Source organism: Chlorocebus sabaeus, chromosome 7, assembly GCF_047675955.1.
Source record: "Chlorocebus sabaeus isolate Y175 chromosome 7, mChlSab1.0.hap1, whole genome shotgun sequence".
Classification (NCBI taxonomy): Eukaryota; Metazoa; Chordata; class Mammalia; order Primates; family Cercopithecidae; genus Chlorocebus; species Chlorocebus sabaeus.
In genome coordinates, this window is record NC_132910.1 from 136,830,958 (window position 1) to 136,848,559 (window position 17,602).

Genomic DNA, 17,602 nt, shown 5'->3' on the forward strand with positions numbered 1-17,602 from the left:
AGGAGCTCACGTGGGGGTCTTCTGCTCTATGACTGGACATGAAAGGGAGGAGCCAGAACAGCCAAGTAACAGATGGGTACTTCGAGAGCCCTCGCTTGTAGAAGAGGGCAGCCAGTTGTCTTCTGCCCCTCCAGAGGAGTGGTCAAACCAATGATGGACCTTAAAAGGAGGCTGATTTCATCTCAGCCCTTGGTACAGAGGCCCTAGGCAGAGTGGAAAACTTGCCCTGGAGAAACAGAAGCAGAGGCCAGATGGCTATCTAGTAAGAATGTTTTATAATGGATTCTTCATTCCTTTGAAGAACCCATTATTTTCTGAGGCTTCATGGGATGCATAATAGCCCGTACCTTCACTGTTGAGCATAAAGCATGGAGCTCTTAGTAGCCTCTGAGACAGTCATCGTCATTTCCACGATTGCCTTCATCAAGGCTAGGTACCAAAGAAGTGCTCAAGAAATACACCTTTCTGATACAACAGCTGATGTATTTTTTTCCCATCTATAGAATGAGTGAGATGATATTTCGAAGAATAAAGATGCCGTGGCTTTGGCTTGACCTCTGGTACCTTATGTTTAAAGAAGGATGGGAACACAAAAAGAGCCTTAAGGTCCTACATACTTTTACCAACAATGTAAGTCCCTGACTTTTAAAATTGTGGTAAAATAGACAACACATAAAATTTTCCCTTACAACCATTTGAACTGTACAGTTTGGTGGTGTTAAGTGCATTTACCATGTTGTGCAACGATCCCCACCATCCATTTCCAGAACTTTTGGTGAGTCCATGATGTCGGTGTTTTGTTAACACACGCAGTGTAGGACTATTGAGCGTATATCTCAGAAAATAAAAGTTGAATAATAATAGAAAAAATTATTTAGCATATTTATACTTAAATTATGTATTCGACAAATATTAATTAAGTGCTCGCTAAGTGCCAAACACCATGCCAAATGTTGGAAATTTAGTAATGAGTAGGACATGTGTATATGATCCCTACCTGAAAGGAAGTTATTGTAGTAAGAGAGGTGATCTATCAACACATAATTACAACATGTGATATGAGCTATGAACACTTATTAACAAACAGGGTGCTGTGTAAAAGAATAAAGAAACAAATATCTGTGTATAGGAGTTTTCTGGAAAATGTTTGGATTCGGCAGTCATTTTCAAAGGCAGGGGGCATTGATAGCAGCATCTTAACTTGGAAAACATTAAAATTAACTAGATATTAGTATTTTATTTCCAATTCAAAAATAACCAGAAGATAGTGATGTTGTTTTGAATATAGGGTGTCAATCTTTGTGTTAATAATGTGTTTTGAAAAAGCAAGATTTAATTGAAAATATACATCAAATTATCATTTCAGTGTATTGAAAAAACAGCCTAAATGAATATGTCCTTTCTTTGCTGTAAATTTTGGTTAAAATCTATTGGAATTATGTCCTTGTGGTGAAATATACCCTACCGCAAGAGAGCAAATGATAAATAAATCAGTAGACGCTCCGTGAATGCAGTGTTGGCTGAGCTGGCCACAGTGCAGTGTGATCACCTGGTTAGAGGAGAATAGCCAGCAGGTTATATTTCATAGTTAAATTTTTCCTTAAATTTTGTGCATTAATATTTAATAGCAATAATTAAATGAATTCCTGACTGAATGGACAATATTATTCATTTAATAAACATTGAGAATTGCCTACTGAGGCCTGGGCTGTAAGAATTCCACCAAGAATAAAAGAAGACATGGTGTTTTGCCCTCAAAGAGCCTAGAATCTATTTAGGCCACTTAGTAGCAGGTTTGGTCAATTATCTGGTAGGAAAAGAAGGTTGAAATGTACAACCAAATTAAGTGTATGGGCCTTCATTCTTCTATCCATTCAAGAAATATCTAGTGAGTATTTTTTATTTTTTTTATTTTTATTTTATTTTATTTTTTTGAGACGGAGTCTCGCTCTGTCACCCAGGCTGGAGTGCAGTGGCCGGATCTCAGCTCACTGCAAGCTCCGCCTCCCGGGTTCACGCCATTCTCCTGCCTCAGCCTCCTGAGTAGCTGGGACTACAGGCGCCTGCCACCTCGCCCGGCTAGTTTTTTTGTAGTTTTAGTAGAGACGGGGTTTCACCGTGTTAGCCAGGATGGTCTCGATCTTCTGACCTCGTGATCCGCCCGTCTCGGCCTCCCAAAGTGCTGGGATTACAGGCTTGAGCCACCGCGCCCGGCCTCTAGTGAGTATTTTTTAAATGCCAAGCCATACTCTGTATATCAATGAACAAAGACATGCACAGGCATGGCAGAGTTTGAGTTGGAAGAGAGAGAGGCTAAGTAATAAGTATAACATAAGTATAATATCACATATAGTAATAAGCATATTAGAAGTATCACATAATGTCAGGTGGCAAGGGAAATGGAGAAAAATAAAGCAGTGTTAGGAAGCGTCCTAATGCTAGGGACGGGGGTGGCAAGGATGAGGGAGGTCTCTCTGATCGTGTGACAGTGAGCAGAGATCTGGAAGAAGGGAAGGGGCAGCCATGCAGGCCTCTGAGGAAAGCATTTCAGGCAGCAGGAATTGCAAGCATAGAGGGTGAATTCACTAATCTACTTGCTGTTTCTTTTCTCCCCTACAACATGTAATTAAGTCTGTAATGAGAGTATTGTGTAATGATTGCATTCACTCCACCCCTTAAACTTTTTCTCATTAGCACGATCAAATCTCTAGGGTACTATCTAGTAGACTATGATTCTATTCTTGTGTTGAAAAGACGGCAAAAATAGCACTTGAAAATTAGGAATTTGCGTGACATTACATTTGTTTTTAAAAGTTTCACCAAATAATCCCCAAAATAGTAATGAGGCTTTACTGTGTTTTCACAAGAGCCTATGTTGTCGAAATGTTGAAATAGAAAGGCTTGGAAAAAATAAATGAAAGAAACTAGCATATTTTATAAGAAAACGTGTTACCAGCGTGCATCCAAGTTCAAACAGAAGCATGTGATTATCATTCAAATCGTACAGGTCATCGCTGAACGGGCCAATGAAATGAACGCGGATGAAGACCGTAAAGGTGATGGCAGGGACTCCGCCCCCTCCAAAAATAAACGCAGGGCCTTTCTTGACTTGCTTTTAAGTGTGACTGACGACGAAGGGAACAGGCTAAGTCACGAAGATATTCGAGAAGAAGTTGACACCTTCATGTTTGAGGTATTGCATATTGTTATGTTCAGATATCATTAAACACATTTCAGTTATTGTTAGAATCTGTAGCATTATTTTTTAAAACTTAATCAAATTTTAAAGTCGTTTACTGTAACTGAGGAAGATTCATTATATTTTAACTAGAAATTACAAAATTTAAGAAACTGATTAACTGAACTTCCTTCTTCAGAAAACGATTTTGACTAGTGCTGGGCACAGCAGTAGATGCATTTGTTTTCCCTCAAGAAAACCTAAGACTTGTCAGAGTTTTCCCAAGCAGAAGAGCAGCCAGAGATTGTTGCTCTCGGTTTTCCACGTGGCTTCAGACTTCTTGCCAACCCCCGAGACCCGCAAGTCCCCTTCCTCACCACCTCCTTTCTGAGGTTCCAGCAGATGAGCGCTTGGCTACTGCCATGAGCTGCCCTCCCGAAAGAGGACAGGGAGAGCCCTCCCACAGAGAATCAGCCAGTTCATGATTCTGAAGAGACCTCTGATCTCAAATTCATACATATACATATGAAGTGCTTTTTACAAAGATAGCTTAAATATTAACTACTACAAAGAGAGACTTTCTCTTTATGTGGATTGCAAAATAGATAAAGCGTGGTGTTTAGAAGCCATGTAGTAATATCCTCCACATGGAGCAGAGTGAAAGGCACCTGAGTTGGTTTTTTTTTTTTTTTTTTTGAAACGGAGTCTCGCTCTGTCGCCCAGGCTGGAGTGAGTGGCGCGATCTCAGCTCACTGCAAGCTCCGCCCCCCGGGTTCCCGCCATTCTCCTGCCTCAGCCTCCCGAGTAGCTGGGACTACAGGCGCCGCCACCACGCCCGGCTAGTTTTTTGTATTTTTAGTAGAGACGGGGTTTCACCGTGTTAGCCAGGATGGTCTCGATCTCCTGACCTCGTGATCCGCCCGCCTCGGCCTCCCAAAGTGCTGGGATTACAGGCCTGAGCCACCGCGCCCAGCCAGGCACCTGAGTTTTTAATGGCTCTGCCTGCCACCCACGTGTTAGCTGCTCTGCGGCAGCCTCTGGCAGCAGTGCCAAGCGTGTGCACTCTGGTGTGAGGCTCCACGACACGGTAGAAAAAACTGTGTGAAGGGTCTTTAGATCCGAGTTCCAGTTCAGGCTCTGTGCTGATTAGCCAAATAAGATAGTTCTGATCATTCCAGAGCTCTTTCACAATTTTCCTCTGTGTAAAGAGAGAGATGGGCTACACTGGCAGTTTTAAACTTTTTAAAGCAGAAAACTCTACTGAAAATAAATCTGAAGCAGAAAATGGACATCTAAATTAGCTGAAAAGTAGACAGGTGTTAAGCGTGTGGGCTCTAAGACCACATCCCAGCTAACATGCTGGAACCATGACCTCAAGCACCTCACCCAGCCGTTCTGGGCCTGCATATTCTTATTTTAATAGCACAAGCCTCATGGAATAGTTATGATGATTAGATTTGTAAAGGTGCCCTGAGAATCGTGATTGGCCCATAAGAAGTATGCAGCACATACCAGGTGTCATTTGATGAAGTGGAGAGACCTTCTCACATCTTCACCTTGCCCATGTACACACATGTGCACACACACATGCATACACTCATGTACACCCATGCACAAACACACATGCACACGTCTACACACACACACACATGCTCATGCACATACACATGTACAGACACATGTATATACCCACAAACACACATTCACATATACACACAAACACAAATGCATGCACACACCTACATACACTCATGCACATACACACATACATGCACACACATACACAAACGTGTATATCCACATGCACACACACTTGTATACAAACACACACAAATATACACACACACCCAGATACTCATGCACATACACATGCATGCACACACATACCCACATGCACACATGCATGCATACATATACATGCACACACCACCCCACACACGTGCACACATTCATGTACATTTATGCAAACAATCACACATACAAAAACACACGTACAGACCTACATACACACATGCACATAGACACATACACATACATAGATGCACATATAAATACACATGCACACAGTCAGATGCACAAAGCCATGTATACTCGTGTGTACATAAACACAAATGCACACACAAGCACATGTACATAGCCACGTACACACATGCATATATGCACACACCCCCATACACACATGTACACACATGTGCACACACACATCCATCTCCTACCAGGAACCTCTCAATCTCACGAAAACAACCAGAACCAGACTAATGATTTCTCTTCCAACTCTAATATTCCCTAACATTCTAATTCTTTTCTTCTTTGCATTGAAAGGGAGGCATAGCCGGTGTGAGTGTGATACTGTGGCCTCCTCCACAGGCTGGTCAATTTTTAATGCAGAGGATATGACTTAGAACCACACCTCTACCCCCCCCGGTGCCCGCCATCAACAGGCAAGGCCCACCTGACAGATGGGGGAAGGCAGAGAAGTACAGACCTGACAAGCAGGCTCATGAAAATCAGACTTCGTTCTATTCACAAAGGCCCAGCTCGCCTAGCGCCCGTGCAACGCCCCCTTTGTTAACACAGCACAGGCATGTCCCACCAGTGCACCCCCGTGCGGCGCAGAACTGTCATCTCTAGGCATGAGCCTCCGCTTTTCAGGGACTGTTTCCTTGTTTATCACCGAGGTAAGGTGCTGCACGGAATTCATTTCTTATGTTCTGCAGTCACAGTGCAGCCTTCAAATCTGGAGACAATTCAAAAGACGTTTCTGGTCACTCCCGATCATCGCAGTGTAACTCTGCTTTTTAAGCTACTGTTTTCTCCATTTGTAGGGCCACGACACAACTGCAGCTGCAATGAACTGGTCCTTATACCTGTTGGGGTCTAACCCAGAAGTCCAGAAAAAAGTGGACCATGAACTGGATGACGTGTTTGGTATGTCTGGCCCCTTCCCTGGTTATACTGTGGTACTAAGTCCCCTGCAGAGGTGTCACTGTGTTGTAAACACAGCGTAATGAGCAGGGAGGCTCCCCAGCAGGATCCTTTCCAGTACCATCCCCTTTGCAAGGCCTCGTCCATTCACCCACAGGCCTCTGACAGACGCCTGGACAGTGACCGTACTGGGCTGGATGCTGCAGTGCACAGATGCGTGCTGCCATCCTCAAGGGTCTCACTGCTTCCCAGGCAAAACAGACACCTACGTGAAGCTTTGAGTTATGGGCTGTGCATTTGAATGAAGGTGCTCTTTGGGAGAAATGAGGAGCTGGTGAAACTATCCAGAAGGGTACAGGAAAGCTGTTTCACAGATTGCATCTCACCACAAAGGAGAGAAAAGATGAATTAAGCTACCAGGAGATACATTTCTATTATACAGCAAGCAACCGGAGGAAAAGTCCTGCCAGTAGGATGTCCAGGGTCCCAGACTTGCCCTTTTGCTCCCTGCCATCCCTACCGTCTTGGCTTTTGTTCTCTTGATCGGTGTTCCGAGCATCACATTCATCTTCAAGGCAGGAAGATGGGGTGGGGGTGCCAGGTGTCTTGGTGTCCTGTGGCTGCTGTGACAAATCCATAGACAAGGAGGTTCACAGCAGCGACGTCTGTTCCCTCACAGTTCTGGACACCTGAGTCAAAGATCGGTGTCACTGAGCCCACATGACCGTGTGGGCAGGGCTGAGCTCCTCCTCGCCTCTTCAGCTTCTGGTGGCTGCCAGTGTTCTTGGCTGACAGCCACATCGCTGGCATCTCTGCCAGTCTCTGCATTGCCTTCTCTTTTCTCTGCGTGTGTGTGTGCACACACGTGCATGCGTGTGTGGTGTGTGTGTGCATGTGTGTGTGCTTGTGTGTCTTTCTCTCACAAACATACTTGTGACATACTTGTGATGGCGTTCAGGGCCCACCTGGATCATTGCCCCACTGTAAGATCTTTAATTTAATCAAATCTGCCAAGAATTCTCTTCTTCCAAATAGGGTAACATTTACAGATTGCAGGGATTAAGACCTGATATTTTGGGGCCCATTATCAGCCTGCCACAAAGGGGCTTCCGTCAATTTTATCCTTTTTGAAAATCACGTGTCACATGGCCCCCAATAGCTGCAAGGTGAAAAAGAATAAAGTTGAGTTAGCCGAGCAGCCAGTGGTATCTGATGCAGTTTTATAGCGAGAAGAGGGGAAGGAAAACTACAGGTATAAAGCTGGAGAGAGAAGGTTCTAGAAAGAGAGGAAGCAGATGAACAACAGCACAGAAATGGAAAGGGTTCTGGTCTGGAGGGCAATAGTGGAGAGTGAGAGACCGCGAGAACTCATCTCTCATTCCCTGGGAGATGAGGATGGAAAAGCAGTTTTGTGTGCAGATTGTGCCGGGACTGGAATTTCATATTAAGAGGCAAGCTTTTATTTTGCAGAATGGACACCTTCTAAACCTTTTGGCAACATTTTTGTCATCATTTTATTTTTTTTACACTGATTTTAGTTTTGCTTATATTGCCTTGAGTGGGTAAATTTAGTCTTCTAAAAGCTCACAAGTTCTTTTGGAATAGGCTCCAATCTTTTGTATCCTCTACAATGTTTAGTTCATTGCCAGTTTCACAGAGGTTTTTGGTCCTGCAGAATCGGTGACACAGTCATCATTACTAGAATCTTTGCTCCGTGCTTCTCGTGTTTTCTGCTTATTGTGCCTCACTTTTTCTTCAACCCCCAATCCTAGTTCTAAAATTTTTGAGTAACTAGGCTGGGCATGGTGGCTCACACCTGTAATCCCAGTGCTTCAGGAGGCTGAGGCGGGTGGATCACAAGGTCAGCAGATCGAGACCATCCTGGCTAACATGGTGAAACCCTGTCTCTACTAAAAATACGAAAAATTAGCCAGGCGTGGTGGTGGGCACCTGAAGTCCAGGCTACTCGGGAGGCTGAGGCAGGAGAATGACATGAACCCAGGAGGCGGAACTTGCAGTGAGCCGAGATTGCACTACTGCACTCCAGTCTGGGTGACAGAGCGAGACTCCATCTCAAAAAAAAAAAAAAAAGAAATTTTTTTTGAGCAACTAATCTTTGTGTAGTGAGTTGCAAGTATTAATTCCTTGTGTTATTTTTTTACTGGGGTAAATGTCAACATAATGTAAAATCTGCCATTTAAAAATGTACATTTCAGTGGCATTTAGTACCTTCACCGTGTTGTACAACAGTTACGTCTACCTAATTCCAGAATATTTTCAGCACCTCGAAAGGAAACCTGGTGCGATTAAGCAGTCCCTCTTGATTCCTCCTTCCCCCAGCCCTGGCAGCCTCTGATTTACTTTCTGTCTCTGTGGATTTACGTATTCTGAGTACTACTTATACATGGATTCGTACAATATGTGATCTTTAGTGTCTGTTCATTTTACTTGGCATATTGCCTCATTTTATTTTGATTATGCATAGTGTTAGAAATTCTGCTTTAGCTGTGGGTATTTAGCATCTGGTGCATTGATCTACATGTTCTTCTTTGATGGGTATTTGATGGGTATTTAGCATCCAGTACCTTGATCCACGTGTTCTTCTTTGATGAGTATTTGATGGGTATTTAGCATCCAGTACCTTGATCCATGTGTTCTTCTTTGATGGGTATTGATGGGTGTTTACCATCCAGTACCTTGATCCACGTGTTCTTCTTTGATGGATATTTGATGGGTATTTAGCATCCAGTACCCTGATCCATGTGTTCTTCTTTGATGGATATTTGATGGGTATTTAGCATCCAGTACCCTGATCCATGTGTTCTTCTTTGATGGGTATTTGATGGGTATTTAGTATCCAGTACCCTGATCCACGTGTTCTTCTTTGATGGGTATTTGATGGGTATTTAGCATCCAGTACCTTGATCCACATGTTCTTTGATGGATATTTGATGGGTATTTAGCATCCAGTACCCTGATCCATGTGTTCTTCTTTGATGGATATTTGATGGGTATTTAGCATCCAGTACCCTGATCCATGTGTTCTTCTTTGATGGATATTTGATGGGTATTTGGCATCCAGTACCCTGATCCACGTGTTCTTCTTTGATGGGTATTTGAGGGTGTTTAGCATCCAGTACCCTGATCCACGTGTTCTTCTTTGATGGGTATTTGATGAGTATTTAGCATCCCCTGCCTTGATCCACATGTTCTTCTTTGATGGGTATTAAATGGGTATTTAGCGTCCAGTACCCTGATCCACGTGTTCTTCTTTGATGGGTATTTGATGGGTATTTAGCATCCCCTGCCTTGATCCACATGTTCTTCTTTGATGGGTATTAAATGGGTATTTAGCATCCAGTACCCTGATCCACGTGTTCTTCTTTGATGAGTATTTGATGGGTATTTAGCATCCAGTACCATGATCTACGTGTTCTTCTTTGATGGATATTTGATGGGTATTTAGTATCCAGTACCTTGATCCACGTGTTCTTCTTTGATGGATATTTGATGGGTATTTAGCATCCAGTACCTTGATCCACGTGTTCTTCTTTGATGGATATTTGATGGGTATTTAGCATCCAGTACCATGATCCACGTGTTCTTCTTTGATGGGTATTTGAGGGTGTTTAGCATCCAGTACCCTGATCCACGTGTTCTTCTTTGATGGGTATTTGATGGGTATTTAGCATACCCTGCCTTGATCCACATGTTCTTCTTTGATGGGTATTTAATGGGTATTTAGCATCCAGTACCCTGATCCACGTGTTCTTCTTTGATGAGTATTTGATGGGTATTTAGCATCTAGTACCTTGATCCACATGTTCTTCTTTGATGGGTATTTGATTGGTGTTTAGCATCCCCTGCCTTGATCCATGTGTTCTTTTTCGATATGTGCACCCCTGGCCCCCACCGCTCTTTCAGGTCATCTTATCTCCTTGCTTTCATCAGGGAGGTCTGACCGTCCGGCTACCGTAGAAGACCTGAAGAAACTTCGGTATCTGGAATGTGTTATTAAGGAGACCCTTCGCCTTTTTCCTTCTGTTCCTTTATTTGCCCGCAGTGTTAGTGAAGATTGTGAAGTGGGTAAGTATGCTATACCTAAAGTAGAAGGGAGAGGGAAACTTTCTAATGTCTGTCTTGCTCTGGTCCCATAACGTATTGACTACTTCTTGACAGCGGGTTACAGAGTTCTGAAAGGCACTGAAGCCGTCATCATTCCCTATGCATTGCACAGAGATCCGAGATACTTCCCCAACCCCGAGGAGTTCCAGCCTGAGCGGTTCTTCCCCGAGAATGCACAAGGGCGCCATCCATATGCCTATGTGCCCTTCTCTGCTGGCCCCAGGAACTGTATAGGTTTGTATCCATCTCAGTTGGTTTGACCTTTCAGGCCCACTTGATAGTGGGTTTCTCACAGTTATTTCTTTGAGATGTGATATGACATTGCCCATATGCAACAGCCTTAAAAAAATAGCTGGTTTCTTTTTTCCCTCACTTACTGTGCTTTGTAGTTTTAAAATATTATGGTCAAAAGGTATATTAGTATATTAGCCTGCGTGGGCTTCCACAGCAAAATACCACAGACTCAGTGGCTTAAACAGCAGAAATTTATCTTCTCACAGTTCTGGAGGCTGGAAGTTCAAGATCAAGGTGTTGGCAGGGCTGGTTTCTCCTGATGCCTCTCTGTGGCTTGTAGATGCCGTCTTCACCTCATGTCTTCACATGGTCTTTCCTCTGTGTAGGTCTGTGTCCTGATCTTCTCTCCAGTCAGACCACTCTAGGGCCTACCCCAATTACCTCACTTTTGCTTACTGACCTCTTTCAATGACCTGTCCCCAAATACAGTCATACTCTAAGGTACAGGGGGCTTAGAATTTGGAGAGAGACACAATTACCCATAGCATAAGATATAATTAGTTTCATGGTAGAGTTTCAAAATGTTGTAGATTTTTAATTACAGTAGAATATCTTTTTGTGGTAAAAACTTTATTTATGATTACTTATGGTTAACCTAATTTTTGTGTTTATTGCTTTTAAGAATTTCATTTTGCAAATCAAAACAGAAAATGCTTGCCATATGGCCAGCTGAAGTACTTAAGCAAAATGAATGCACATCACTGCCCTGCATTATAAACCCTTTGGGTTTTAGTATCTCTAGCATTTTGTCATTTATGTAAATGCAGACCTTGGTAAAATGAGGACAGAATGAAATGGGTGAATCTGAAGCTTATTTGGTGAATCTATAGTAAATTAAACACCCTCTAAGACATAATCTAGAGTAGTGAGTCTCAAGCTTGAATGAGCTCAGGATTTATCTGGATCAGCTGGAGTACAAATTCCCTGATCCTCCCCAGCTATAGATATGCAAGGTGGGAGCAGGGAGAGAAACTCAAGACTCTTCATTTTTAACAAGTGTCCCAAGCCATTCTGATTCTCCTTCCGCCTACTCTGAAAATGTAAAATGGCTTGCTTCCTGTGATAGGACCTCTTGTTTCTCACATTTGGGGTAAATCTATATCTAAAGCGATGGTATCTACATTGATTTGAAGGTCAAAAGTTTGCTGTGATGGAAGAAAAGACCATTCTTTCGTGCATCCTGAGGCACTTTTGGATAGAATCCAACCAGAAAAGAGAAGAACTTGGTCTAGAAGGACAGTTGATTCTTCGTCCAACTAATGGCATCTGGATCAAGTTGAAGAGGAGAAATGCAGATGAACCCTAACTATATTATTGGGTCATGCTTTTATCATGAGAAAGGTCTTTATTTTAAGAGATCCTTGGCATTTACAATTTATAGATCATGAGTTCAATATGCTTGAATCCCCTAGACCTAATTTTTCCTTGATCCCACTGATCTTGACATCAAGTCTAACAAAGAAAGAGTTTTGAGTTTTATATTTTCTTTTCTTTTCTTTTTTTTGGGACCGAGTCTCACTCTGTCACCCAGGCTGAAGGAGTGCAGTGGTGTGATCTCGGCTTATTGCAACCTCCAACTCCCAGGTTCAAGTGATTCTTCTGCCTCCGCCTCCCAAGTAGCTGGGATTACAGGCGCCTGCCACCACACCTGGCTAATTTTTTTGTATTTTTGGTAGAAACAGGGTTTCGCCATGTTGGCCAGACAGGTCTCGAACTCCTGACCTCAAGTGATCCACCCGCCTCAGCCTCCCAAAGTGCTGGGATTACAGTCGTGAGCCACCACGCGCGGCCAGAATTTTGTATTTTCATCACCATCATAGATGTTACAGTTGGCTGTGGTCTCAAAAGTAGAGTTAAGTGTGTCAGTACCCAAATAAACATCTAACAGGTTTCTCAACAGAGGAAGTCCAATTCCACTTCAATTGATAGACCCCCAAAATATAATTTAATCAAAGTTCTAGAATTTTTGTTTGTTTGTTTGAGACGGAGTCTCGCTCGGTTGCCTATGCTGGAATGTAGTGGTGACATCTCGGCTCACTGCAGCCTCCACCTCGCAGGTTTTCCTGCCTCAGCCTTCTGAGTTGCTGGGGCTACAGGCGCATGCCACCACGCCCAGCTAAGTTTTGTATTTTTAGTAGAGATGGGCTTTTATCATGTTGGCCAGGATGGTCTTGATCTCTTGGCCTCGTGATCTGCCTGCCTTGGCCTCCCAAAGTGCTGGGATTAGAGGCGTGAGCCGCTGCGCCTGGCCCAAAGGTCTAGAATTTTTTAAAGGTATTCATGTTAACTCAGGAATACACACACACACACACACACACACACACACACACACACACACAGCATAATTTGAAAGAGGTAAGTACTCTGACTTAGGCTCTCAAGTTTTAAAAATTATATTAGTGGCATCATTTATGACAAGAACAGATTTTATAACCTAGAGCAGATTATTTACAAGTTGATTCGCAGGTTCTGTTACAGTTTCTGTTTTGATTGTCACTTATGGTCTTCATTTCATTCCTCATAGAATCCCAATCACCTATATATATTATTGGAAGAGATTCATCTTCATAATCTCCAATTTTTCACAATGCCTCACAAGGTTAATCATGCCTTTTGGAGCTAGAAGGACTTTAGAATGTGTCTGGTTATGCTCCTTTATAAGTAAGGGAATAGAATCAGTAAGACAGTTTCTGCCCAAAGTCATGTTACCAGTTGGTGATAGAGCCAGAAATACATAGAGATCTATACTCTAAATCTCTCCACTCACATGCTGATATACTTTCTACTACAGTATGCTATATGGAACTCAGGGTGATGATCAGACGTGTCATTAGAACATGAGTCTTCTGCTTCTGATTTAGGCATACTTCTGGGATTCTTCCATCTTTAAAGGAAAAAGGAAGCCATTCCTCTGTTTCTAGTAACCCAGTAATATCTCACTTAGTTTAGGGTTAGACCTTTAGTTAATTCAACCCTACAGATCATACTTATCAAGCTGATAACTGACACATATTCCCTGAATTTTAATTTGATAGGCAATACATCTACCCACTCCATTATTTTTTTAAAACTTAATTTAATAATTTAAACAAGATTGGTTTTGTTTTCAATTTTTATTCATTCTTCATAGAATCACAATTACCTTAATCATATATTTTTGGAAGAGATTCCTCAGTAACTGCCCATCTCTCATAGTGCCTCACAGGGTTGATCAATGGCTTTTGGAACTGGAAGGACCTTAGAACTTTCCTGGTTATGCTCCCAATAGGCAATAGCAGATAGAACCGTGCAATCAAGAGGGTAGGATATGTATTCTTCAATGGATATCAAAGGAAGAGGTTGCAAACCAAAGCCATTTGGCAAGCCCTGTAGCCTGGGCCATTTAAGGCGGGGGCAATCTCAGCCATTGCACCCATTTAACTATCCCAAAGAGCCACAGTGCATAGAACCCAGGCCCTAAATTGATGAGGAAAAAGTCAAGGAAGGAGGTGACGCAATTGGAAATATTCCCGTCAAATGGTTAATCTTATTATCAGGAAAATGGGTATATTAGAAAATTTCCTTCCAAGATGATTTTGGATAATAAAAGTTGTATTTGTGGAAATTGGTCTTATCTCTGTTTTATGCACTTACATTTATCCCTTACATTTTGTTTTTAGTGACACTACATGACATTAAATTTAAAGAAAACATTGCTTAATGTTACCTTTTGGTCTGAGAACTTCATTCAGCTCCAGAATTATTGTTACTCACATTTTAATCAGTAAATCATTTAAGCTGTGACAGAGTAGGAATTGAGAAATTATTTCATGTGCTGCAGTATTGAAATGTGGATGCTGCCTTGTTTTATAAGAAGATGATCAAGTATCTGTTTGTGTGCCCATTACCTTTCTTCTGCTTGAAAGACGTGTCTCAAGAAAAATAAATTATATTTTAGATGCAGGTGCTGCATTTTATTCTAAGAATTGATATCAATTGAAAACATAGAAAGCTGTAAAAGATAAGTCAGTGGGTGACTGATTCATAATGGGTAATAAAAGAAATAGCACTTTTGAGTTGATGTCTTCAGTGACTCTTGGATTTTCTAACGAAAGGTTCCTGTACTGTTGTTGTAGACCGATTGTGAATTTCTCTGACCCTGAAGAATCAACTAGAAGAAGTAGAATAACCAGAACATATTGCTCAGCTGAAAGCACAAAGTAAACTCAGCTACTGGGAATCAGTAAAACCCACAGGCATCACTGGTCCCAGGGATTTAGAGTCCAGAAACCTCTCCAGGTGATGGACAGTTGATCTGGGGCTCTGTGCATTGTCACAGGCAGCTGGGGATGTCCGTTTCTGGACCAAACGACCCAACAAGAGATGGTGGTCATAAAAATCCATTTTTATCTGGAATGTTTCTAGAAGATCAAAACATTTTTCCTTCCAGCATCTAATGCCTGAGTGATACATTTAAACATTTTTAGTCTGCCTAGGCACCCTCTTTTTCTAGGAGCAGCACTCTTTATTTTTGAAATTATCCTACAATGAATTACCGGCTTTTCTTCTGTTCTCATCTTTTTCCTTCTCCAACATACACACACTGTAAACATGTGGTTTCCATTGGAGCTGCCACGGTCTTAGGCAATCCCGCTTTCTCAACTTTTGTTGAGTGACGCAAGCAAGGTTAAGTTCAAGTTCTCCCGCACGAGTTTTCCCAGCTGCAATTGAAGAAGAGAGATAATCTCTGTGGTGGAAACTCCAGGTTGTGAAACTCAAGATCAATCAGCAGTGGAATCTCTGGAGCAGCTGCTGGGTGATGAATAGAGAAGCAGCAGGCAGAAGAAATGACCAGAATCCTGGAGGAATCTGCATCCCACGTGCCAGGTGATGCTGGGGCTCACTGCATGTCTGCCCTGGCCACCGTGCGGTGGCTCTACCCTATGTGGGGACCCAAGAGCCAATATATTGCCATTTGCTTACAAGGACTGTCTTTCATTTATGACCAAAAGCGACTTAGTGTGTGTCAGGTCAGCCGCAGGATGAAGGAAGGGCCCCCATTCTCTGGATATGATCTTAGGTCTTCACCCTATTTTCTTTGTGCTGTTCAATAATTCTGTAGATTGGATTATCAGCATATATGCCCACCAGTCATTTAAATGCAATACCATTTAAGAAAATGCAGAGTTTTCTCCTTTCTAGATAGTAGGAAAATTAAAGTTACAGTGCATTATTTTAGAACACAGCCAGGCTTAACCTAACACATCAGTCCAGTTTTTTGGTTCTGCCTTGATGACTCTCCGGACTAATTAGTCATTTTTCTCCTTCTCTAATTAAACCAGGTTCATTTTCCTGCTGGCTACCTGTATGCCACATTTCAGGGATAAATCTCTCATCTTTAATTACTAAAATGGACTGGTTGCATTCTTGCCTCAGTTTCTTGTCCAGAAGTTCACCAAATGGTTATTTCCTTGGGCCAAATTCAGTTTTGGAATGAACTCCAGTCTTTAGCTGTTGATATTGTTCTCTTTATCCTGGTAGATAAATTTTTGTCACGTTCTTTCTCCTTCCCATCATTATCTCTCCTCTTTACCCATCACTTTCTTTCTGTTGGGGTTTGGATTTGTTGATCTCAGCCTTTCCTGATACTACTCAATTTATGTTTCACAGAAATAAAGGCTATACTTAAATGAAACTCAGATTCCTATATAACAATGTTGTGATAACTTGTTTCCTTCAGTAAGGGTCACACAGATAGTATAGATCTTATCGGGAAGAAAAATTATCACAATATTTAGACACGACTGTCTTCTTTTAAAAATGTTTTCAGTTTACTTTCAGATTCCATATATAGTTTTAAAATACATGTTTTAGTTGAATAGTAAAAAAAAAAGTGTAAGCACAGGAGTGTCATTGGGCACTCCTGGGAAGGAGAGTAGCCTTTTTTTTTCCTTCCTTTCTTCCTTTCTTCCTTCCTTCCTTCCTTCCTTCCTTCCTTCCTTCCTTCCTCCCTCCCTCCCTCCCTCCCTCCCTCCCTTCCGTCCTTCCTTTCTCTCTCTCTCTCCTTTCTTTCTTTCCTTTTTTTTTTCTATATTCTACCTCTAGGCTTTGCCTCCTTGCTTGCTCAAGTCAAGCCCAAGTTTTAAGTTTTATGCTTATGGAAATACAGTAAATTAAGGCATTTATTTATTTATTTATTTATTTATTTATTTATTTTTATTTTTTGAGACAGGGTCTCACTCTATCACCCAGGCTGAGTTGCAGTGATGCAATTGTGGCTCACTGCAACCTTCACCTCCTGGGCTCAATGGATCATCCCACCTCAGTCTGCTGAGTAGCTAGGACTACAGGTGCATGCCACCACGACTGTCTAATTTTTGTATTTTTTCTTGTACAGTTAGGGTTTTGCCATGTTTCCCAGGCTAAATTAAGACATCTAAATCACTCAGGCACTACTAATTTTTTCATATTGCCACATCCTCCTAGGAGTGGGATTGTGCTTCAGTCTTTTCAGCTGTCTATGCCTTAATTGTGACTCCCATCAATAACGCTTGATGTAGCCAGCGTCGGTTTGTTATGACCAAAAGCAATGCTGTTCTGGAAACACAAGGACAGCAATGTCTCATGTGATACAGTTGGACAGAACCTCAAGAGGACATTTGCTCCCACCAAAGGGCATTCAGCAGAACAAGGACCAATCAGAATTCATTCGACAATCATGTTCAGTGTCGTCTGACACCGGCAGGTCACAGCTTACATGTGTGGTTGTGGCTCTCATGTGAGAATGAGATGGTCTGCAACTGTGGGTGAAGGAACCTTCCCGTTCTCAATCTCTTGTTTTTAAAAAATATTTCATTCCTTATTCATGCGCTTATTTATTTATCATTTTACTCTTTCGTTCATGAAAGTCTGCCAAATGCTATTCAGGGAACTAGGGAAAGACAACAAGCAAACCCCAATCCTTCTGGCAAAGTGTTACAGACAGCGGGCATCTGAAGAACAACAGAGAAATGGACAAGGAGGCAATAGAATGGCAGGGAGTGAGAAGCGCGATGCGGAAAGACAAAGAATGGTAAAGAGACAGGAGGTGGAAGAGACGGA

General features: G+C 42.2%; 1 protein-coding gene across 2 annotated transcripts in view; it reads left to right on the forward strand.

Moving 5' to 3' along the window:
* CYP4V2 (cytochrome P450 family 4 subfamily V member 2) overlaps positions 1-14,464 on the forward strand; it is a 21,796-nt gene extending 7,332 nt beyond the window's left edge. For both annotated transcript variants that reach the window (XM_008000485.3, XM_008000487.3), the window contains exons 6-11: positions 504-630; positions 3,008-3,193; positions 6,004-6,106; positions 10,055-10,189; positions 10,283-10,462; positions 11,656-14,464. In XM_008000485.3, the coding sequence (XP_007998676.1) occupies positions 504-630; positions 3,008-3,193; positions 6,004-6,106; positions 10,055-10,189; positions 10,283-10,462; positions 11,656-11,828 (904 nt within the window). In that variant the 3' untranslated portion in view covers positions 11,829-14,464. The remainder of the gene's footprint in view (positions 1-503; positions 631-3,007; positions 3,194-6,003; positions 6,107-10,054; positions 10,190-10,282; positions 10,463-11,655) is intronic.
* Positions 14,465-17,602: the final 3,138 nt, after the last annotated feature.